This window comes from Populus alba, chromosome 1, assembly GCF_005239225.2.
Source record: "Populus alba chromosome 1, ASM523922v2, whole genome shotgun sequence".
Taxonomy (NCBI): Eukaryota; Viridiplantae; Streptophyta; class Magnoliopsida; order Malpighiales; family Salicaceae; genus Populus; species Populus alba.
Window position 1 is genome coordinate 11,106,456 of NC_133284.1, and position 25,031 is coordinate 11,131,486.

The 25,031-nt window shown below is 31.7% G+C and overlaps 2 protein-coding genes across 4 annotated transcripts; one reads left to right on the forward strand and one right to left on the reverse strand.

Annotated features, from left to right (window-relative positions):
- Positions 1 to 1,723: 1,723 nt before the first annotated feature.
- LOC118035992 (flavin-containing monooxygenase FMO GS-OX-like 4) lies at positions 1,724 to 5,922 on the reverse strand. The gene is made up of 8 exons (XM_035041668.2): positions 5,197 to 5,922; positions 4,817 to 4,887; positions 3,811 to 3,963; positions 3,604 to 3,686; positions 3,370 to 3,505; positions 3,110 to 3,283; positions 2,304 to 2,335; positions 1,724 to 2,135 (listed from the first exon to the last, which is right to left on the reverse strand). The coding sequence occupies exons 1-8, from the start codon at positions 5,792 to 5,794 to the stop codon at positions 1,913 to 1,915; spliced, it is 1,470 nt and encodes a 489-aa protein (XP_034897559.1). The 5' UTR covers positions 5,795 to 5,922; the 3' UTR covers positions 1,724 to 1,912.
- Positions 5,923 to 15,138: 9,216 nt separating this feature from the next.
- Positions 15,139 to 20,132, forward strand: LOC118035994 (uncharacterized). 3 transcript variants are annotated; one of them, XM_035041671.2, is made up of 5 exons: positions 15,139 to 15,602; positions 16,622 to 16,911; positions 17,168 to 17,347; positions 17,725 to 18,292; positions 18,427 to 20,132. In XM_035041671.2, the coding sequence occupies exons 2-5, from the start codon at positions 16,759 to 16,761 to the stop codon at positions 19,746 to 19,748; spliced, it is 2,223 nt and encodes a 740-aa protein (XP_034897562.1). In that variant the 5' UTR covers positions 15,139 to 15,602; positions 16,622 to 16,758; the 3' UTR covers positions 19,749 to 20,132. The 3 variants fall into 3 exon arrangements, with proteins under 3 accessions (XP_034897562.1, XP_034897564.1, XP_034897563.1); XM_035041673.2 differs by having other exon boundaries at positions 17,168 to 17,346; positions 17,739 to 18,292; XM_035041672.2 differs by lacking the exon at positions 15,139 to 15,602 and adding an exon at positions 15,630 to 16,364.
- Positions 20,133 to 25,031: the final 4,899 nt, after the last annotated feature.

The following is a 25,031-nucleotide window of genomic DNA, read 5'->3' on the forward strand; positions in this document are numbered from 1 at the left end:
TGTTAAAAAACTGATTAGAGGTAAATGATGATATGAGTTTCAAAGAAGAAGAAAGGTGCAGTACAAGTTTGTGTTAAGCCCATGAGTTGGATTTGTTCCTTTCAAGTTCGGTTGACTTTAGTCAAACTGAGCCTATTTGTTTTGGCTCTGATTGACTCTTTTAAGCTCGATTAGACCACAATCAAAATAAATCTAACGTGGGGTCCAGTTTGACCTGGTCAAACCAAGCTCAACTAGGCCTATTTTGAAAGTGGTTTTTTTTTGGATCGTTTTGACCATCAAATTGAGCTAAACCCAAGATTATAGTTGACCTAGTCCAATCAAGCCCACCTTTAGCTCGGTTTGGCTCATTTTAAACCTAGTTCAATTGGAATTTTTGGTCCTTTTCTTCTCTTTCTTCCAACTTTTTTTTTTCTTTTTCTCTCTAGTTTATTATTATTCATGTTGACAACCTATATGTCGAGAAGGATGTCATGTTGTTGAGACCACACCTTTATCTACGCTTCATTTACGCTATTCAACTGTTATGGTATAACGTATATGTATGAAAGGTTATACTTGTCTTAGTTATCTATAATTCATACTGAGTTACTCTTAATATTTTTGTTGAGGTAAGCTATATATAAAAGAAGTAAAACGAAGAAGAGAGGGATGAATCTTCTCATTCAAAATTATATATATATATATATATATATATATATATATATATAATTTTGAATGAGAAGATTCATCCCTCTCTTCTTCGTTTTACTCTACACTGACTTTTAACTTGGCTATCGGAGTGTTATTTTACAGGTAGCAGTCACATCTTCAACTCAATAATATCCGCGAAGAGAGCCCAAGTCCAATTGAAGTTTTTTTGAGCTTCATCAGTCAAGCTTTTGATTCCTTGGAATTGGCAGCAGCAATGAGATGATAGGGAGTTTTTCAACATCGTGTGTAGTAAAAACTATAACCGTGTCTTTCTCTGTTTTTGTTTGTTCTGTTTTAGCAATGGTGAATATCAAATTGATCTTGAGACTTATCTGGTATTCAATTTGATCTTTGGGCACATTATGACCTCCTGTTTTCAATTTCTTACACAAGTTTGATATTTCCTTTTAAGTCAACAACTAAGCTTTCTGCTGATGTAATGATTTTACATGTTGCATGTTGATTAGGTTCAGCCTCTCCGAGACTCTAAGTTCCTATGACGATATAAGGCTAGAAAGTATTGCATTTTGTGTTAGTTATATTAGCTTTGAGCAGATGAAATTATTTTGTGCTTCGGGTAGAAGAAGTCGATGATGAACATTGCAGCATGAATTAATTGTTTGTGAAAGGTTATAGCATGCCATCTCCACCATGTAGCTTGCCATCTCTGTGATAACAAAAAAAAAATGCTACAATTGATAACAACCAGCAGGCTGGGTCTCCTACTGTTTCAAGTTGCGACTTAAAGAGCTGAAAATTTGGGAACTTTTCGAAACAAAACTGGACTCTAGCTAATTGAAAGCTTGTTCAGACTTCTAGAGAATGTGCACACAGGCACATCCGCACATGAATCACTCGAGGCCTCCAATTTGAATCACTGCACAACGTCAGCCGGTGGAGTAGCAAACAAATTTTAAGTATAAAGGTACTTGGAATCTTCGTTGATTATCATTTCTTCCTAGGTGCCATGGATGAATTATTGTCTGGTTGACATGACAGCTATTACGTTGTAAACTAACGAGGCTGCGTGAGAAAGAGAAAGGCAAGAGCTTCATTTATTCATATATGGATGGATATCTTCATTGATTCTTTATTCACGTAAAGAACTGCGAATCATGGAAATACAAGTCCAAATTAACAACGATGATGATTGATCCCACAAATTCAGATGTTGACAATTGGGCCAGCCTAATAATTTATCTTCTTCCTTTCCTATCCTTCAAACACCTCCATTGAGAGATGCAGCTGTTGCTTCAACTTTTTCGTGTGTACTTTGTGAAGTCCGCGTAGGCTTCCAAGACCAGGTCATCATCATCCCATTCATCACGGTATATCTCTGGCCGGAGCCGCTTACTCTTGCTAGCTGCATCATACATTTGCCTTCTCCATTCTTCGATCCCTGGGCAACTGCACTGAGAAGCAAGCCAGTTGTCGTACTCGAACTGCAAAATGAGATCCAAAATCTATTAATGGAAGTAATTCTAAGACATCACGGTGAGATGATAGTGTCATAAAGGGAACATTCCTAATGGGTTATGTAACCTCTTTGGTTTAATACATCACCATGAATAATCAAAAGTTGCAGACGGAGGGATCTAAGGTCACGTTACCAGGAAAAGTGAACACGCAAAGCTATGCCATACTACAAATCACCAAATGTACAATCAGAAATGCAAGGATCCCGAAACTCAGAAGAAAAAAAAAAAAGGAATATAAGGATCCATGAAAACATATATGTGTGTGTGGTGGAGAGACAATTGAGACATGAATTATGACATAAATAAAGAGGACCGGAAGAACTACTAACTTGAAAGAAAATATTTGCTTTTACCTATATTTCTATTTTTTTCCCAAGACTATATTAGGATCAAAAGTCTGGAGTTGGTCTCCGTCAAAATCATTCCTGACTCCAACGATGAAATCCTATAAAAACTCTCCTTCATTTTCACGAAGGTCAAAATAAACATTTTTACACAGGTGTTTTTAAGGAGAAATAGATATGCAGTTTACCCCTTTTTTTTCAACTGGGTGTGGTGTTTAAATACCATGTTCAATCATGTGTATTGAAGCTAAGCATTAGATGTTAGATGGAAAATAAATCAGCACGAGTTAAGGCTCAACACGGTAGTAATGGCTGAAAAGTGAAAGTATAGATCATATTCAACAACAGACCAATTACAATTGCCATTGAGATTTCTGTTATCATTGGTAAATTGACTAATAAAGTGAAGATTTGATGACTTCTCCATCCTTATCATTCATCTAACAAACTCAAAGAGGATTATTTACATGTATAACCTTCAAACTATAAACCCTGATGACCATTGGACTTAACTGATGCATTCTGATGAACAAGTAACAAATTGATATGGAAAATGGAAAATGGGATACAAAGTACACCATACAGGAGGCATACCTGACAACCAGCCAGATTATGAGTGTAGTGTTTGGGTATGTTGGAAGCTTCTAGTGTCTCATAGAAGGCTTTAACATCTTCCATCATCTCCTCAGGTGACGGAAGTGCAATATGACCTGATAAAACACCAGCAATCCACTTGCTTTGAAGTTCAAACAAGGGAAAAGGGACAGCCTAGCATCAACCATGGACAAATTATTTTAACATTGCAATTTAATGTTCAGTCAAAATAAAGGAATAAGACATAAACAGAGTTGAACCTTCAACGGTAACCCAACAAATGAAAGCCATGGGGCCAGAGCTGGTGGAAAAACTTGCTTGTACAGGGGGCCCACACGATTTCCATCCACGGTCACAATGCCATTGGTGTCTAGAAAAGGGAAGTGATACTTGTACCTTACAGGCAAGAACAATTGTAACAAAACATTCAGCCATCATTTATTTTCTACGAGCAGCAGTATGCATAATTTAGCATTGAAATATTTGAGAAGTACCCAGTGCAATGTAGAATAATGTCAGCAACGACAACTCTCCCATTTCTGAAGATCACAGAACCATCATCATGCACACTTTCTATCTGCATCATTTTAATAAATACAAGCATCTTAGAAGAAGCCCTTCTCGCAGATCAGAGTCAAAGAACTTCCTCCACAAACTTCTCATGACAGTTGCCCAATCTAAATCTAGGTGAGTTCTTTTACCATAGAATGAAGCCACATATTATCATATCCAGGCTGCTCTTGATATGTTTCGTCCGCAACTGATCTTGAGGTAACATGGACCTCTTTAGCAACTCCAGCAATTTCTCTGGATATATCCACAGAACTAGATGAACTTCCAATCAAAATTGCCACCTGTTCCAACAGGAAAAAAAAAAAAAAAAAACTGCTCAGCCAGGAAATATAAATAGATCTCTTATAAAAGGAGGTTACTACAAGAAGCAGGATCAAGAATGATCACGCGCAACACACCAACCTAATAAACAAACGAAATGATCACAAACCCAAGACAAAATTGAAGAGCTACAGATTTCACAACAAACTATTAATAAAGGATTGCGCATCTTTCACAAAACTGATAATGTGCATTTGCACAGGAGTGGGGCAAGATCATGTTAATAATTTATCGTAATCTAATCTTCCCAAGCGCTTCAGGTTTCTTTACATCAGTTGTTGCACTCCTTTCATTCTTGTTTATCTTGTATAGGTGGTGCCATGACATATAGTACTCGTACTCACTTGTATCTAATCAAGATCATTTATACTTTTCACAAGAACAAAAAAAAAAAAGAAAAAAAAAACTATCACCCAATTATGGTTCCAACAAGACAGTGTCCTAAGAGGAAAATTCAGGAAGAAACCTTGCCAATTGCCATCAATATTTTTGCATGAAGCTATCCTCAAGACTCACTCAACCATCAACCCTTTTGGTGCAAGCTCAAGACCTTTATCATTACAACAGGACTTTCATTTCAAAAGAATGAATACAGTAGTTAGAAAATCTCGCACCTAACTAGTAACATTTCCTCCTTTGTGCTAATATTTGCATATCTCTACACACTTACATGTATAAACTAAGCATTCAGATAGTTCTCGACCATGAAACTATAGATTCATGCACACAAGCCGAATGCTATTAGAAAATACGTGTAGTATACAGTAACAGAAAAGCGAGTTCATTAAATGATACTAGAAACTTGAGACATACTTGATCTTGAAAGCCCTCATGAGTACGATAATTGTGGCTATGCATCTGTTTTCCTGGCCATGAACTGATCCCTGAAAATAAGACGAGTAAAAAGATCACTCTATTACTTCGTTTCTAGAGTTCCACCTACACAAAGCATGAAACTTGACAGAGCATAGAATCCAAAACACACACTCGCAGAAAGTGGTTTCAATCCAATCAAACCAGCTTAATCATCAAGAACAACCCATAATTCCACAGTAAAAAAAAAAAAAAAAACACCTGTCAACCCAAACATGAGCATTCTTCTATGAATTATACTAACCTCAATCGACAAAACAACCAAAAGCATAACCAATCCTAAATAATACAAATTTCAAGAGAAGAAATAAAAAAACTACCTGGTATTTGAGCAATTCGAGGTTCAGTGTAATGTCCATTACAGATAACAGCAGCATCATAAATCTCCTCGTCAACATCAAATCCAAAACTAACCTCCCTATCATCATCACTTATTTTCCTTTTAGACCTCACAATCCACTTTCCAATATTATCCTCAACAGGTCCCATATGAGCCACTTCAGTATCAAACCTCACCATTTCTTCAATCCCAAACTCACTTGCAAAATCCTGCAAATACAACACCACCTCTCGATGGCCCGGAAACCTTCTCTGGTCTCTCTTTTTATCATTTTTTGCTATAAAGGGATAGTCTTTGAAACCCATTACTTCTCTTGGGAGGTTGGTCCGGAGGGAGCTATAGAGGCTCGAGTGAATTATGCGTCGATTCGGGTCGAGGCTTAACGGGTCGGGCTCGACTTGGGGATTGTACACCCATGTGCCACCTACTTGGTTGTCTCTTTCAAAGACTACAACATCATGACCCTCTCTCCGAAGCTCACGGGCACTAACGAGGCCGGCGGCTCCGGCACCGATCACCGCCACGTGGCGGGAGATTGGTGGAGGAAGTTGAGGTGGTGGCATTGACAAATGTTTCATTGGTGGTGTTGGGGTGACTATCGAAGAGAGTTCGGTTTTTTGGACACTTGAGAAATGCTAGCGTCGGCAGGGTCCCCATCCATCCGGACCCGCACGTGACCATCTGTTGTTACTATCTTTTCCGTTCGATGTTGTGACCTGTGAGTGGTGACGGAACCAGTTCATGGGCCTGACATTATTGTCTAACTCAAACCGGGCTTCTAGTTGTCTGACTGTGTATAAAAAGTTGCGTCTCCACTGCCTTTGAGTTATATATATATATATATATATATATATTCGTTCTTCATCTATTATTAACTCTGAAAAAAATCATTTTTTCAAGTTAGTTCAAGTTGTTATATATTTACCTCTTTATTTCTCATTTATCCTAAAAATCTACTAAATTTTAGTTTTGCACAAAAACATAACTTCTATAGTAGAATGTTTTCTGAATATTTTGAAAGTATAGTAAAGAACACTTAGTAGAGTACTTTCATCAATCTCAATTGTTTTATCTGGATCGTCCATGGTTCATGCTCATGCGTTTCCATATTTTCTTTAGAGACAATTGGGACATGCATAACCCCATTTAGATATGTTTGTTTGTTACAAAATAATTTTTTTAAAATGAAATTTTAGAAAATAAATTATTTTTTATGTTCGATGGTGTCATTGAAAATAAATTTAAAAGTATTTTTTAGTGTTTGGCTATGTTATAGAAAATGAGTTGAAAAAAAAATTTAATTTTTTTTCAAGTTTATTAAAAGAATGGATACCAAATTTAACAAATAAAAAAATTGAAAGGGATGAGATTGAAAAAAATCTAATTTTATAAATTATTTCAAATAAAAAAAAAATGCTAATTAAAAAATGAAGATAACAAATAAAAAAGTTGAAAACGAATTAAATTAAAAAAATCTAATTTCATAAATTATTTCAAATAAAATAAATAGCAATCACAAGATATATATAAAAAATCCAAATCTGATAAATAAAAATCTCAATTAAAAAAAGAATAAGAGAAAAAATAGATAACAATAAGAGAATAAGGATCAAAGTTGATATAAAAATCAAATTAAATCAGATTTTAAGGGATAAAATTAAAAAGAAAATTTAAAAAAAAGATTCAAAACAAAATATATAGCAATCAAAAGATTGAGTATCAAATTTGATGTATTCAACAAACAACAAGATATTTTTTATTTTTTTATAATTTTTAGAAAAAAATTTCTATCTTAAATAAAAGAAAAACACTTTCATGCAAACCAAATTAATTTTTCTTTTAATTGGAAAATGTTTTTCATTGACCAACTTTTCTAAAAGTAAATAAACACAAAAAAATTTAGAAAATGGTTTTTAGAAAACTACTTTCTATAAACACAAATGGGGCCTTAATTCCATTTCTAATGAAAATATAGTTTTATGCATGTAAAAGAAAATATTTGATGAAGAAAGAAAAGTGGTGGGCATGTGCAATATATGTGTTAACATGTGAAGAAATTAATCATGTATATGCTCTGATGGTGGAACATTTTGCTTTTATAATTACATTAGAAGTGCTATGGCTAGCTCTTTTTAATAGTGCAATGCATATCCACAAAGGCAAGGTGGTGAGCCTCTAGTAGTCTTTTCTCTTCCCTCTCTTTAAAATTCACGTTGATCTTTCAAAATATTAATGATATCCTATCATTTTGTTTTTGTTTTAAATCTCATATTCATTATTTTGATTGTTATTTTTTACTTTGGGTTCTCTTTTTTTTAATTTTATCTGTCAACATTAGATTGGTTAGAAATTGAGTTTTGTGATTTTTCTTATGGGTTGATATCGATCTCATAACCTAGGTTACGAGTTTGAAATGTTAACTCGAGTTAACATTGATTTTTTATTTAGATCATTTTTCATGTTGATTTTTTTTTTAATTTTATCCTTTAACATTTATTTTGTTGCAAACTGAGCTTTGTTATTTTCTTTGTTTTCCTTTCTACGGGGTTGTTCTAGTCTCAAGATCTAAGTTGCGGGTTTGACATGTTAACCTGGATTAACTAGGGTCTTTTTGGGCTTTTTTTAAGTTTAATATTTTATTATATTGTCTTTCAACATTAAGTTAATTTGAGAATTGAACTTCATAAATTTTCTCATTTTCCCTTCTATTAGGTTATATTATTCAAATGATCCAGCTCACAGGGTTTAGCGAGCTTACCTAGTTTTGTTGTTTTTTTTTTTCCTTTTTGTTAATTGGTTTTTTTATTTATTCTTCTATTTTTAGGTATTGGAAATTGGGCATCATAGTTTTTTTAAATTTGTTTTATATGGGATTATTTTGGTCTCATAACCTAAATCATGTGTTTAGCATGCTAACTCAGGTTGGCTTAGATCACTATTTGGTCCTTTTTTTAATTCAAATTTGTCATTCATCATTGGATTATCTAGAAATTGAACTTTATAATTTTTTATTCTTTTGAAAAATATTTTTTTATGCATGTCATCATGCTCACTTTTAAAAAAATATAGTCAATTTATTATCTTTTTTATTATATAATTAAATGAAACCAACTTATTCAACCTGGTTGGGTTTATGACCCAAATCATGATTTTTTTTTACTTTCTAAAAACATATTAACAACACTTGAATATCTTTTTTTGACATTAAAATTTTTTTGGTCCAGCTCGCGACTTAGCGCAAGCCATTATTTAGATACAACATTGCATATAGTTGTCAAATATAGATGGTTTGAGATTAATAGGTTATCAAATCAATTTATAAGTTGAAGAATATGTACATCATGTTTATTTTATTTTTGTTAAGGAACAAAGAAAATAATCATTTTTTATTAATGATTTAATTTCATTTTGAGAAGTTCTATTGGATATTGGATTTTGAGAGAAGTGAGGTTTCTCTTGCTTTTGATTTGTCAATTAATTGAATGGTTGAATTAAAGACTTGATCTAATCCAAATCATAGTTAATAACCCATCTCTACTACACTACGAGTTGAACCATAAAATTTTAAATGTAAAAAATGAATGTTTAGGTCATAGGAAACTTTATGACAGTGTCATTAAATTCGACTCAACAGATCAACCTTGAATTCTCTCAACTTAACTCCTTGCACATGTTAATAATTTTTTTTAATTAATATGAAAAATATTAGAAGATTAAGTTGCCCTCAATCCAACCTTTTTTAAAAAAAAAAAAAAAAACTTGAAAAAATACACAAATACCCGTAGTTGCAAGTTTTAATTTATTTGCTTCTAAAGGTATGAATAATTTTTAAAAACATATAAAAAACCAAATCGACCTCAATCACGTTGTTAATTAAAAAAAAACATAAAAATATATAAATATCTCTAGTTGCAAGTTTTTTTTTGTTTTGTTTTTAAAAGAGTGAAAGTCTTGACATTATTCCCCAAAAAATATAAAAATACCAAATTAATCCTGATCAACCTTTATTTTTTTTTATGGGTAATATAATTTTTATATTGTGCTATTAAAAGATAAAAGGATCAAACTGGCACCAAAAAATTACATAATGACTAGTATTTCCTATGAAAAATATCAAGTTACCTTTAAAAGCAAGTTAACATGTTCTTTGTTGGAATGACAAAAAAGTAATTATACTTCCTAATGAATAGTGATACGTGTCGATGCGCATAGTGTTTCATCTATGGCTTTTAGTTTTTTTTTTAATTTAATTGGTATTTTTATTGAATTTCCTTGATTGGAGCCATTATATACACCTTTTGTTTTCATTAATTCTTTTTAAAAAACTTCTTTTTTTTATTATTAATTTGATCAATTGAACACTTTTATATTTGATTTTAGTCAATTAAATACAGTTTATCCAAAAAAAACTCAATAAAAAGAGGTTAGATGGGTGATGTATCAGTAGAATTGTAACGAAAGCTGATAATAGTAAATCGAGTAATGAAGAAAAGTAATTGATTAATTGAGATAAGTATTTAATTTTGAAAAATTATACAATTAAATAATATAAAAAAATAATTTTAAGCAAAAAAAATAATTTATCTTTGACCAACGAGATAATAACGGTGTTTGAGATTAAATTTTAACCTGTTTTTTATTAAAATTTAAATTTTATTTATTTCAAATTAATTTTTTTTTTAATTATTTTAGATTGTTTTAATGTATTAATATTAAAAATAAAATTTTAAAAATAAAAAAATATATTCTCTTAGTGCATTTCTAAGTAGCATTTTAAAAAAAAAACTGTTATTATATTCTTAAATACCCCAAAATAAAAGAACTTAATCCTATTATTAAAAAAAAAAAAAAAAAAAAAGGGGAAGAAGAAGTAAACACAGCACTTTAGTCTGTGGCTCCGTGCAATCTTTAGAAACGATCGGCTTGACCGGTGGTCTAAGACTCGGCGAACAACATCCTATGACAAGTCATTGTCACAACCCCAGGCAAGGTGGCCCAGAACCTCTTTCTCTGGTAAGTGTTGGGCTTTTATATATATATATATATATAAAGATTCGTGTTTAGTAGGTTGGTATGGCCTAAGATGCTCCAGAATATGATCTTGATATTAATAATTGAAAACTAGTCACTGCTTTCACTTAAAACAAATAAACTACAAAGAAAAAGGATAGAGAAAGAAGAAGGTTGGTCAAGCTACATGAAGTTTCTAATAAAACATTGGATACTAATTTTTATGATCATCTATGAACTCTAAATCGAAAGAATTGACTTCGTATTATATATATATATATATATATATATATATATATATATATATGTTTAAATCTTATATTTTACCATAAAAAAAAAAATATTCTTATAGGTTGTTAGTTTCAACACGGAATGGAAGGATTCAAACTAAACACAAGTTAATTTAATTTTATATAAGAAAGTTCATCAACTATGTTATTTTTCTATATATGAAAAAATTAATTAAATATAAATCTAAAATATATAGAAAAAATATTATTTCTTCACGTCCATTAACATTGTGGATTACCATTATAATAGTAATCCATAGAGTTTTTCTTTTCTTTTATATTTTGACTCTTTTTTTCATTTGGTTATTGATTATTTTTTTAATTTAGTCATTATATGATGTGTTTATAGGAATTCAGAGCTTATAATTTATTTTAATTTATCTTTTATATGGTTATCACAATATCAAAAAAATATCACAGCATCGAGTTGGTATTAGAAAAATATCCTAGCATCGTGGTAAAGTTTATTTTTAAAAAAAAGCTTAGTTGAATAAAAAATGATTAAAAAAACTAGGTTATTAAACTTTATGGATTCAATTACCCGATTTGTGAGTTTGACAAGGTAACCTTGACTGCCCTGGTTTGCGGGTTTAACGGGGCACTTTTTTTATAATTGAACTCCATTATGTGATTGTTTATTTTTCTTTTTATCATATAGTTAAAAAAAATATTTTTGAAAAAACAAATGTTATTAAATTTTAGAAAGTTCATGGGCTTGTTGACAGGTATGACGAGTTTAACTTTTCTTCTTCTTTATTTTTAATTTTTTTTATTTTATCATTTAATATTGGACTAATTGAGAATTGAATTTTATAATTTGTTTCGTTTTGCTTTACATAAGGTTATCATAGTCTTAAAAAAAAACCTCTTAGTATTGGTTTGATGCTCGATCTTGCGATTGTTTATTTTTGTTATTATATAGTTAAATAAACAATAATTTAAAAGAAAAAACAAATTATTAATTCTTATGAGTCCATTACCCAGTTTGTAGGTTTGAAGTATTGACCCGGGTTGCCCAATTCATGTGTTTAGCATATTTACTCATCAAATTCATAACACAATTTATAAAAAACTATCAAAGAAAAATTACTATTCATTACTCTATACATGGCCGACAACTTAGGGTCTCAATAATCCTCCAATTTCTTCATCAATTCATCATAAATTCATTCATTCTACTTCCTATATGATCATGGAAAATGAATTTAAAGATAATTTATATTTCCCCCAAATTTCAATCTAGAATCCTAATTCAATTTTGCAAGATTTATAATGAAAATCAAGAAAGTTTTATTCAAGTTGACATAAACATATTTTAAGCATCCTACCGAGTTGTAATTTAAGTTTCAAACACTAACCATTTTAGATTTTCTCCTAGTCTCTTTCTTTCTCTCCTTTTCTATTCACTTTCTTCTCTAAACAATCTCTCTCTCTCTCTCTCTCTCTCTCTCTCTCTCTACAAATCCTCCATAATCTTAGTGTTTTTTTTTGTTTAATCCTTCCCTAAACCCAACTCAACCTTTAATCTCTCTAAAAAATTCCTTTGAAATTTTTCATGCTCTCCTCATTTTCTTTTCATGTGTTGCCGCCGGCCTTGGAAAAAGTAAAAGAGAGACGGAAGTTTTTAAACTTTAAAATTTTGCCCCACAATTCCTTTAATTCATTATTTGGTTATTTTCCTAAACTTCCTCTAACATTTAATACCCTTCTTTATACTCTAAACTTCTTTAAAAAAAAACAACTCTAGAGATTGACCGCAAGAGTCGTGATCTTGGATTAGTCTTCCTCTTGTTCTTGTCATCCAAAGAATAATAATAAACAAAATAAAATGCTTTACAATAAAAAAAAATCTCACGAGAATTATACTTTGAAAATGTTGAATGATTTATATTACCAAGAATTATAATACAATTAAAATTATGAAATAAGTCATTATTTCGATGCATGTTAGATGAAGATGGATTATTAACTTCTCAATGATATGTTTCATCTCTCTTTAATTTTACATTTTTTTTCAACAGTATTTAGCGTTTATAAGAGACTAGTTTGATTTCCTTGCTGTGCCGTGGGTAAAAGTTTAAATTAATTTTAAATATAATAAAATAGTGTATTAATATAACAGTAACTTCTTTAAAAATCATGTTTTTTTAACTAAAAAACGTATAAATGCTATTTGTTTTTAAATTTTGGGGTTTGTTTGTTTGTTTTGCGTAAGACATTTTATATAGAACTATTTTTTAGAATTTTTCATGTTCCTTTCAATAAAATATTTTTCCATATTAATTTCTTGTACAATATTTTACTAGAAAACTAATAAATGAAGAATATTTTACGGTACACCTTCAAACTTAGTTCATTTACTAAGAAATATTTTCAATTCATACAATTTCATAAAATATCTTTCGATTAGTAATCTATTTACAATATAATTCACTTATTTCAACCATTAGCTCAATCTCACCACCATCATTTCCTCCTCTATCATTATCATTTTCTCATCCTTCAACTCTTTTTTTTTCATCACCACTACCACGACAACCTCATCACCATTACCACAACCGTTTTACTACCACCATTTTCTTCATCTCACCACTCTGTCCTCTTTTATCACCACCACCATCACCACTATCATCTCATCACTAGCACCACCATTGAAAAAAAAAAATACATGTAAAATATTTTTTGAGCCAAATTGTGAAAAATATATTACATGTAAAATGTTTTTTTATTTGTAAAATATTTTACTTAAAACAAACGGGCCTTAATGTTTTTTTTTTTTTGGAGGCTTTTCTTTAACCAAAAACAAATGAGTTTTATTTTTATAAATACATCATGAAAATAAAAATTATTTATATATAAATATAAAAGGATAAAATAAAGATAAACTACAACAATCTCTTTGAAAGATCATCAATTTTTTTTTAAAATAAAACTACTAATTAAAAAGTGTGCACTAAACATTTTTTTTATAAAAAAAATAGAAGAGATAATGCTATTTAAAGTTTATTTGGTTTGTTGATAATTGTTTTTATCAAAATATTTATTTCTTGGACCAAGAACTTATGAGAATCATAAAGAAAATTTTAATAAAAAATAATGTTTTCATAACTGTACCTTAAATATACCAAAAATATAAAAATAATATATTGAAATTTTTTGGAGCCTGTTTTCAATATAATCCTGCAATAATAGACAAAATTGTAGATAAAAGCCAAAGAATTAAACTTAAGAAGAGAAACAAAGACAAATCATGAAAGGCTGGAAAACAAAATTGCTTAATAATTTTATTAAATTAATATCATGTTAATATTAAAAAATATATTTCTTATATATATATATATATATTTCAAATCTTTAAAAAAAGATAAAAATTTCTAAAAAGATAAAACCAAGCTAAAGAAAACAGGGCATACGCTTGGCCCGTTGAGAGATAAGGGCCTCATGCACTCGACCCTTTCTATTTCTTTATTTGACTAAATAGGTGGATGACATATCATTCACTTTCTATTTTTATTAATTAGGAAATAGATCGTCTCCTTAATAAAATTCAATTTCCTATGGTGACTGAAAAATCAAGCAGAGTTTTGCCTTAAAAATCCATTTTCACCATAAAAAAACCCTCTAAAACACTATAAAACCTATATAAACCACCCAACAACACCAAAACACTCTTAAATCATTTAAAAAATAAAAACCAATAGAATCCATAAGATCAAGATTGAACCTGATTTGTCTCCCCCGGCCATGTTTAGAGGGAAAGGTCATCTCCAATGAATTTATTTCGAGAAAAGGAATCTATTGATATAAAAATCTTCATTTTAAGTGGTTAAATTGTGGCTTAATAACAACTTTTTTTTTTTGTCATTCATTGTTTTTCAGCTGGTTTTTCTTTTATCTTTTTGACTTAAGGACTAAAAAATAAAAAAAATAAACTTTTGAATCAAAATAAAAATTATAAAATTTTTAGATTCACCACTATTTTTCTCCGTGCTTTACATTTTATTCCTCTCACTTTAAATTTTATCTTTCTAGTTCAATTTAAAATTTATCTCATGAAATTAGGTTAAGAAATGATCAAATCAAAGGGGGGGGGGGAATCTAAGAATGAAATTAAAAAAAAACAAATAAAATAAAATAAAAAGGGGGAGGAATAAGGCCAAAAAAAATGAAATAAAAAAAAAATCTAAGAATGAAATTAACAAAGAAAAAAATTTCACCATTACCATATAAAAAAAAAAGTTCAGTCCTTTTAGCTATGTAGGCAATTAAAGACCGAATCCTTTTTTTAATTAGTATCATGAGACAAAATACTTATTAATAACCAGAGAAAAAAATCAGTTAACATTTTAGCTCATATGAATTGAAAATATATGCATTATTCTCTTTACTAAAATATTTGGAAAACATTATGGTGCTTAATGTTTATATGTACAACAAAACACCTCAATTTTTTATTAGTTTTTTTGTTTTTGATACAACCTTGCACGGCAACGGCATAGCTGTTGTGGTGCAGGGGACCTTGCTGGTAGAAAACAGTAAATAAGGGGACAAAAAGGTAAAAAGGAGAATAAAAAGGACATAAATAAATATCCATCAGCAGCAACATGGCTTTTGCAGTTGAAACTGTCAGTCTCTTTAAAAGCCAAAAATCTCATTGGCATAAAAAAAAAATACACAACACATACAGAGAGAGAAAGAGAGAGAGCGAGAGGGATGGAATCACAATCATCCAACAAAGCAACTAGGCAAGCAAGGAGAGAAAGAGACAGAAAGTTAACCCAGAAAAAGAAATGATAGTACAGTAACACAACCCTCACTGTTAGCTACTCCTATATTAGTAGCTCATCTTTAGTCCCACCCTCCCTCCTCTCCCCTCTCTCTCATATATTCGGTGAGAGAGAAGAAAAAAGAAAAAGGAGAGGAAAAAGAATTCATCTTTCTCATTGGGTTCTCTTTGATCTGATTCCCTTTCCTTTTGTCTTGTCTTTCACGATGGGTTTTGTATGATTTTTACTTTCATTTTTGCCATCTGGGTTTGTAAAGAAGAAGTAGAAGATTACCATGTTAATGGGTTCTTTGCTTCGTGGTACTTTCTTTTTTCTTTTTCTATCTCTGTTTTTTTTTATACATATTTTGGGATTTGAGTTTTTTTGTTTGTTTGTTGACATCATGTTTTTGTTGTGTAATGTTTGTTCTTTTGCGCGTGTCTTGGGTTTTGTATAACAGTGTTTCGTTGTTTATGAGCTGGATGGAAGTGGAGTTTTGATCTGTATTGATTGTCCTTGTATAAATCGTGCTAAAATGTTTTCAAGCTAAAAACTTTACATGCCAAAGAACACTTGTTAAGATTCTACTTGGTTCATGAGTCATTAACAAAAGTTATTTCTGTTGATGATATGCAAATCCATGTCATTAAATGAAAATTATTGGGCCTCTTTTTTTGGTGAGAATTGGCTTAGTTTTCAATGCACATGAGTCTCATCATCTAAAGGCTTTATTAAACTTTGATTGGATATGAAGGCATCAGAGCCATCCCTTGTGGCTTGGAAAAATGAGCTACTTTCATTTGTGGGTTGGATGCCATTGGGAGATTTGGGGCTGGCTGCATGAACAGTAAATTTGAGAAAGCATCAGTGCCCAAACGTTAAGTCATATCTGGGTTTTTGTCGGTCAAATTTCATGTCCATGTATGCATTGGCTTCTTCGAATTTGAACTTTGTTTGCTAGAGACTAGTGATCAAGGTAGAGCGAGTCAGATCATATATTTGCTTTGTTTGGGACATGCCTAACTGTTGGTGGTCTGTGACGTCTGGGTGTGCTGAAAACAGAATCTCGAGCCTGCAAGGATGTAAGAGGCTCTGGTGATGATTTCTGTTGTCCGGCATGCAGTTGATATGTACATCATTTCTTATTTTATGCATAAATTGCTTCTCTGGAGCTTACTTTTTATGTGAATGATGAGTGCTGCTTGGTATTTATCTTGATTTTGCAAGTGTTTTAAGAAGGGGAAGCTTATTTGATTGGTGCTGCTTAGTCTTTCATAGAATGGCCAGTTGCTTGATTGATGCCGTGCATCTCATATTATCAATTCTTTAAAAAATGCAGGTATGGCGAATGGATGGCATCTTGGTTCTTACTGGCGCTGCCCATCTCATAACTAGAAATTTGCTTTTGAATTTGCTGGATGGAATATAGATTTTAGAGACAAATCATCGCAAAATGCAGCTTTTTAAGGATACAACATGTGGTGTGATATGATGGACTTGTTCGATCCTGGCAAGAAGATGTTGATGCAAGGAGATTTCGATCTGAACTCTGTACAGCGACATGCAGATTCATTTAAAGGAGTTATAAAGCAGACAATTCTCAAGCAGGAGGTTATATTTAGGACTCAGGTATTAACCTCAACATTGCATCATGATAACTTCATAGATAAATACGGCATCATATGGTTCCTTTGAGTCTGGTTAAAATCTTGGGTCACTTCTATCATGTAGCTTGAACTACTTGTTTAAACTAAGCGGAGCTCTGAGATTATACTTGCTAAAAACGGCTTGTCTTATGGGTGAATCATGAGGTCATGGTTGATGGCATAAAGCATAGAAGTTTGCTGCAATACTCTTATCTCTATTGTTACTTATTTTTCTTCAGGTCCATGAACTCCATCAGTTATATAGGACGCAAAAAACACTGATGAAGGATCTTGGTAGTAAGTGTTGTGGTGGATACAATTCATGGGATGTGAATGTACAACCATCTCTACTGCCTTTTCCGAACCCTTCAAGAATTGAACCATTGGTGAAAGAAACAGGAATTTCCTCAATTTCCAAGGTAAATGAAGCCACCAACTATAAGCTTGCTATTGAAAGTAATCCTTTGTGGAGGGAGATGAGGGTTCCTTTTTTTTCCTTTTTCAATCATGGTTTTTTGGCTTCTTCGGTGTTTTTGCGGCACAACACAAGCCCCAGTCTTCCATGGCATTCCATATGAAAGTCTAGCCACTAACAATTACAATAATTGTTCTAAATACATTTAGTAGAGACCTACATGTAATTAATTTCAATGAGCTCCTTGATTGGATTGTTCGTTTCTTTTTGGTCCTTCAAAGAAGATGTGTTTGTTGTATCATTAAGAACAGACTTGTGATGTACCACATATAAAGAGCTTTTCAAAAAATGACGATACACACTTTCATAATGCTAATGTAGGAGCTTGTCCTTCCGGTGGGTTCAGCACCTTTTGCAAGCAAGGAGTTGTTACATGGGTGCCAAGATACATATTATAGACTTAAGCAGAGGCCTCTTGATCTTCAACTCTCTGCTAACAAACTCATCAACCATGTCGAGGAAGATCGCCCAAACAGAGGACATGCCTGGAATCATCCCTTAAAAGAACCAATAGACGTTGAGCATCCTCTCTCTGCTAATTGCTCTTCAGGTACAGCGGAGTTGAAGCTTTCCCTGATCACTAGAGATGACTATAGAAGAACAGAAGGTACATTGCGGACTTGGTTTGATAAGAGAACTCATCAGTACTGTTCCGTGATTGATCTGGAATCAGAAGAGAGGATATCAGATGACAGTGCAAAATGCACAACTTCTGTTGGCTGTGCTACTCCAGAAACTTATTCCCCAGGGAAGTACAAAAAAGTTTCTGCCTTCTCTAGTTTAATTTTCTCAACTAGTGCAGAGAAAGATCCATCTGTCGAGATTTCAGAAAGCAGCTATTTTCAAGAACATAGTGAATGCTGCCAAGAGCAGACCTCTTCTAATGAAGGTACTGATAATCAACCACCTGAAATTAGTTACAGCATTTTGTGCATGAATGTATGTTTCTGGATTTTGATCTTGTGCAATAATTATATGCTTTGCCATCATGTATTTATCTATTTTTATCGGTCTTGCAAGCAGGAATTATGGAGTGCCATGATGATAACCTGCGTAATAATCTTTCCACCAAAATGAAACAGTCCTCTTCACATAAAGGAGCTGATTGGGACCTCAACAAAGCTCACTTTGATGACCCGTCATGTTTCTCAAATGATCCTCTAGTGACCTGTCCTTCACCAGCTAGATCAGCTGGTGACTCTGCGGTAGTTATTAGGAGCATGCACGAAGAAACCTGTCCAACCACATTTTGGGAGAAACAGGTCAATAGCTGCTCAAATGAAATTTCTGACATAAATGCTACTGAAGTAGATTTAAACAGCACAACTAGGAGTACAGATGTTTGGACCGGAAATTCTGAGCAGGATGGAATAAGTGGTACTGTACCAAACCCTACAGGCCCAGAGCCCATACCCAGCCCCCCTGTAGAAATTTCTGAAGACGTCGACAGGTACACTGGCGACCACAAGAATGATAATCTTGTGATGAAGGCGAAACTCGCGAATTGTCTTCTACATGATTTAAATCAAATGCCTTTAGATACTAGAGAACTGAGCTCTGAGAAGAGCCAAGTGGAAGATGCTGTCTTTTCATGTATTGATGAGTGTCAGAATGATGGACATGGCAATCAATCTCCTGTATCATGCAAGTCTGGTATTTATGATAATGATTCAAACAGTGGAAAGACAGTGCACTTTGGCAGTATGTCTGGTGATGTGAACACTGATTTGAAAACCCTCTCAGGGTCACAAGTTGCCGGTGCCTCATCAGACGAGCATGACCTAAGAACTTCTGACAGTGGTGATTTGAAAAATGAATGCTACGACGAGAAAGAAGAATCAGCTGAAGTTGATGTTTTGATGAAAAGAGCAGCTGAATCACTTGTAGATATGTCTTTGAAGAATTTAATTTGCTATCAAGATTCTTTTGCCAAAGAAGGGTCCAAGGAGATGAGAAAAGAGACAAGGGAGCAGCCACAGTATACTTGCGATTCTTTTGAATTAATGGTTATGGAACTAACGGAGAGCAATGTGGATGAAAATTCAGTGACATCAAAGCCATATGAAGTAAATGATATGGAAACAAAAGATTTTGGTTCTAAACTGAGACGAGGAAGGAGAATGAAAGATTTCCAGAAGGAGATACTGCCTGCTCTGGCATCTCTTTCTAGACATGAAATTCATGAAGATATAAACATTATTGAGGGAGTTTTAAGATCAAGAGAATACCGCAAAATCAGAGGCAAGATGGCAACAAATGGAGAGAACTGGTCTCCACTGGTGAGAAGTAGACGGTCAAGACTCAATAATGTTGGGAGGAGAAGAAGTTCATCGAAGTTCAACTAGAAGTCATTAACAGCTTGATAACTGATCATATCCATTCTAGGTCTATAGAACATCTTTGCATATATAGCAGCACACATAGTTCGATCTCATTTCCTAGCTTTAGAAACAGAACCCAGTGCTTCAAATAGATGGTTGGTCATCACATTTTGTTCCAAGTCTTGCTAGAGCAATATTTTTCTTCACGCACACCTATCTTCAGCACCCTCAATGCTTCATTTTTTCTCTTTCTTTTTTCCTCTTATCAGAGCAACTTTTACATGTTTGTTTTCCCTCGGTGCGGTATTAATCGAGAAAGTTGAAATTTTGCTGATGGCAAAGAAAGTTACCGAGAGAAAGTTGATATTTATTATTTATATGCTATAATATTCGATGGATAGAAGCGGATGCTTGAAGTCTCATTTTGTGCATTGCGATTATTGCCATATATATAATGATAGCTTCTGTAGTTTCATGGTTCATAGCAGTATCAACGGAAACGTTTTCTCCCTGACAATTCACTCTCTGAGATGCAGGGCACGTAAGTGGACTGTAACAGTAGTCATCTTGGTAATCAATCAATGATTTTCTTGCTGTTTACACCTTATCTGTTGTTGCATATCGTGGGCATGCTACTGGATGCCAAACATCTGACTGTTGACCGGACACATCTGGTCGTGTCCCAGCTGGATTTTTTTTTTTTTTATTACAGTGAAAGGTTATCTTAAAAAAAGATGACCATGCACTCTTCAGTTCAGTTTGCTGGATTTTAGAAGTTTTAGAAGAACATGGAATGTCTTTTTTACATGTACTAGTTTTATGATTTTTTTTCTTCTCTCAATGGTGCGGGCCGCGTTAATGATTTGCTTATTACCAAGAAAAATTATAACCAGAACTATATCTCTAATAAATAATCATAAATATGTTAATTCTAACTAAAAATTGAGTCCTAAGCTGAGATAAAAAAAAAATATTTATTAGAAAACAGGTGAATATTTATTTCCGTTTGAAATTGGCATAAAGTTTTAATTGATTTAAACAGATAAAATTAAATTTTATTTTATCAAATTAAACATTAACTCAACACTAAAATTTATTTTTAATATCATAAAAGTCTTGTATAAAGCCAATTGAAACAAAATGTCAAACCTAATCCTAAGTCAACTTAACATGAAAAGATTAAATTGAGAATTTAAAAAGTCAAGTGATAAAAAAAAATATTGGTAACTATTGTCACCCATAATGGTCTGTGTCTTCCTCCTATATTGTATTTTCATCATTTTTTAATATTTATTCCATCTCATATTGCCTCGCATGTTCATAATATCAAACACCATTTCATGATCCACCAAGCGTGAGTTTTACGAAATTTAATTATAATTATTAAAAGAACCTAATTAAAAAAAAGGATGCGAAGTGGTTCACTATTCATTTGAACAACATTTTCATCCCAAATGTTTTAATGCTTTTAGTAACACAAACACATTAGTTAGTGGCTATCGCTTAACTACGAGTCATACCAAAGCAGGCTAGATGTGCATTTAGGCTTGCACACTTGGCCTATGAATAAAAGGCTTGACCCACGTTCAAGGTCGCATTGTCTGCCCATGTTTTTTTTTTTTTAATAAGAAAGACATAGATGTTCGTTGTCTACAATCCTAGAATCCAGCGATTAGAGCGTTGTTGGAAAATCATAGGAGTTTTTTTATGCCCAAAACCTTATTTTTCAATTAATTTTTATCCAAAACACCTAAAAAACAAACTAGAGGCATTGATTAACCCATTAATGACTTAAAAAAAAACCTACAAATAAGTTCTAAAACCCAGAATCAACCACAAAAAAAAAAATCTCAAGTTTAGATCTATCATCTCAGGCAATATTGATGGCAAATAACAACTCAACGAAACTCCTCTCATCTAATAGAACTCTTTGACACCAAAATTAACCATTGTTGTGGTAAGAAAAAAATATCAACCAAAATTAAAAACTCCTCTCTATTGACTTTTAGAATTTGTCAACTCTCTCCTTCTTCTTTCAAACTATGGACTAAAAAATAATAAAAATAAGGTTTTTACAAGTATTGAGATTTTACAAGTTTTGAAACCCCACCTATTTTCGGTGCCTCTTCCACCTTGATCCTTATTCTTTCAATTTTGTTATTGGTTTATAAATAGGAAGTAATTGTTTTTAAATTTTCCAATTTAAGGAATCTATTGAGAAGAAAAAAACTTTAACGATCTAAATAAAATAAATAAAAAATATTACTCTAGTCCAGTACACAATGACATGTGAGAGAATATACAACATAATGAACAATGTTTTTGACTTGCCTTTTAATTTCTTTTTAATATAATAAAACTAAGAGTATAAGATTGAATGAAGGGATGATAGCGATCCACCTAGGATAAATGAAAACTTTCTTCTTTGTTTGGAATGCCATGTATTATATAGTTTACATATAGCATATTATTATATCAAATGGATTAAAAATCATATTTTAAAATTAAAATTTGATTAGATTTCTATATACTAATTTGACTTGCACACACACTAATATATAAACTTTTAATGTAACATGTACCATTTTAACCCAAAATGATTATCAGTCCTTGATTTAGTACTATAAAATGTTCCAAGTTATGGCTACATATCTCAGTGTACTTTTTTCAAGTTATAAGAAGTCAAAACACATCATTACAAATAGCCTGTGCACATAAACTTTTTATGCTTAACTAATATGTTCTCTGCAAGAACATACTTCTATGCAGAATTGATATCACATTTACAACTAATAGTCATAGTGCAACACACATCATATTCTATGCAAATCATATATTTTAGTTTTCAATCAATGGTTATTTTTAGCCAATATATCACTAAAAGATTAAAAGTAACATAAAAACATAGACTTTTTCATTTACATTATTTAAAAAGCATGGAAAACTTCAACTTGGCCCTTCTAGTTTTAATTTCTTTCATTATTCAATCCTTGCTCTTTTAGAATTTTATGGTTTGGTGCTAAACTTTATTTTGTCACGTTTAAGTCCTTGAATATTGACAAATAAGAGAGGAAGTCACTAAAAAAGATAAGAGGAGAGAGAAACTATTTGGTCAACAATATTCTTGCCATTAGAAAGCTGATTTTAGTGTTAATGAATTTAGTTTAGAGAGGAGAGTCTAATGAGGTGTTTTGATCTTCATGCATGCTAGAAATAGCATATCAAGATTCATGAATTTTTGTTTTGGTTTAGTTTGATTTACAATTCTAAACTAATTAAATGGTGTATTAGAGTTGAAAATGATTTTATAGAGTTTTTAGAATTTTCTTGATGTATTTTTAGGTTAAAACAACTTAAAGCTCGGGTTTTCAAGATTTTAAAATTTAGACCCTAACTTTTTTGCACCAACAATGGTTAGAGTTTAAACAAGAATATGATTATTTTGTCATTCTGAATGGATTAAATGGATGACTTGTCATCCATTATATTAAGAAAGATTAAAAATGAGTTTCATTGGTTTTAGAAACAAAAGAAAGCACATTGTGCAAGTCTAGTAATCTAGGCCCATGCTGCTTGGACTTTTCATTCAAGTCAGAGGCACTTGCTCGTCTTTGAATTAAGTATCAAAATAATTATACAAGCATGTAAAAATAATTGATTCATGATTTTTTTTTTTTAGTTATTTTATTGAAACTTTCTTTTACGATGATAATAAATCTTTATTTTAAAAAAATCTTTTAATAAAACTATATGTTTTTTTGTTAAAAAATAAATAAATACATAAATAAAGAAAGAGACTTTTGATTAAAAAGATAAAAATTTTCATCTTTAATTCAAATCATTAGAATTTGAATAGGTATGTTTGGGTGGGTTAATATATGAATGTGTTTGAGATCAAATTTCTCTTCCATATTTAAATTCATTGAATGGTTCAACAAATAAGGATCGTTAATATATACAAAAAGATCATGTCAAATAAATACTGGAAACTCATTTGATGTAGTCTCTAATAATGATCATTAATAAAATTCTAAAAAAAGTTTTCTAATAAAGACAGCATGGAAAATAAGATAAAATAACTTAATTTATTCCCAATTTGGAAAATATTATAAAAATAGGAATCTTTACTACTAGTTTCAAAGCATGGGGTATGGCTTTTGGCTGTCACGAAAGTAAACATCTATTCCTCTTTTGTAGCACCATGGGGGGGTTTCCGTATCACAAGTTATGCAGCTGTCATGGCCTCGTTGGAGAACTGCCTCAAATGCTCGTATTGGATTTGGATTTGGTGGTCCATACGCTAAGTTTTTTGTTTTTTTAATGAATTTTCACATACCCTAATCTTAATTTATTTTTTTAATTAATATAGGTGTTCGGTTCAGTTTATGTGCACTTCGACTAATCCTACAGATCCTAAAATTAATGATCATGTAAGCTTTCAATGATTTTGATATTTATAAAACTCAAATTGATAATTTTTATAAATCAAATTTAGTCTGTAGATGCATGAGAGCCAGTAACTTATTTATTTTATTTTTTTGGGTGACACTCAAAACATAGTTTTATAAAAAGATTGGTTTTAGTTGGTAACATGCAACATGTATGCTATGACATTCACTTGCCTGTTCCAGTAGGTAGCAGCTGCACAATATTAAAATGCAACATCTATGCTATGACAAGATTGGTTTTCAAGTTTTTCATTTAGGTTTTAAATTTTATTTTTTTAGATTTATGTTCTTAGCACTTAGAGAGGAGAGAGGCCTTAGATGATTGGGTTATGATGACTAATAACTTTGATTTTAATATTTATAAATTAGACTAATTCAATAATAAAGATATCTTCAATTATAATGAAAACAAAATTAGAGTTTGAAAATGTTTTTTATTTAATTTGATTTTGAGTTTGTAAACCAATTAGAATATATTTTGTTGTTAGAAATGAAATTATAGAGTTTCATGAGATATTTTGGGGTGGAAAATGGTTAGAATATGGGTTATTAGGATCCAAAAAGTTGACCTTGATTTTCCGGGAATCGAAGACAACTTCAATGACTGAGATCCAAAAAGTTGGACCTTGAGCCTCTCTCTCTGTTTTCCGGTAAGCTTGAACTTGCCTCTTGATTGTATATTTGGGAGCAAAGTTGTTTCTAACCATTAGATCTTCTGACTGGGGAATTGGGACAATCCCTATGAGCACCAACTATATTAATATCAGCAATGATAGGGTGATTCTCGATAATTAAGGCCATACCTGATCCACATTGGAGGTAAGATTACTGACGTGAGCTTTCTGATATGGTTTCTTTA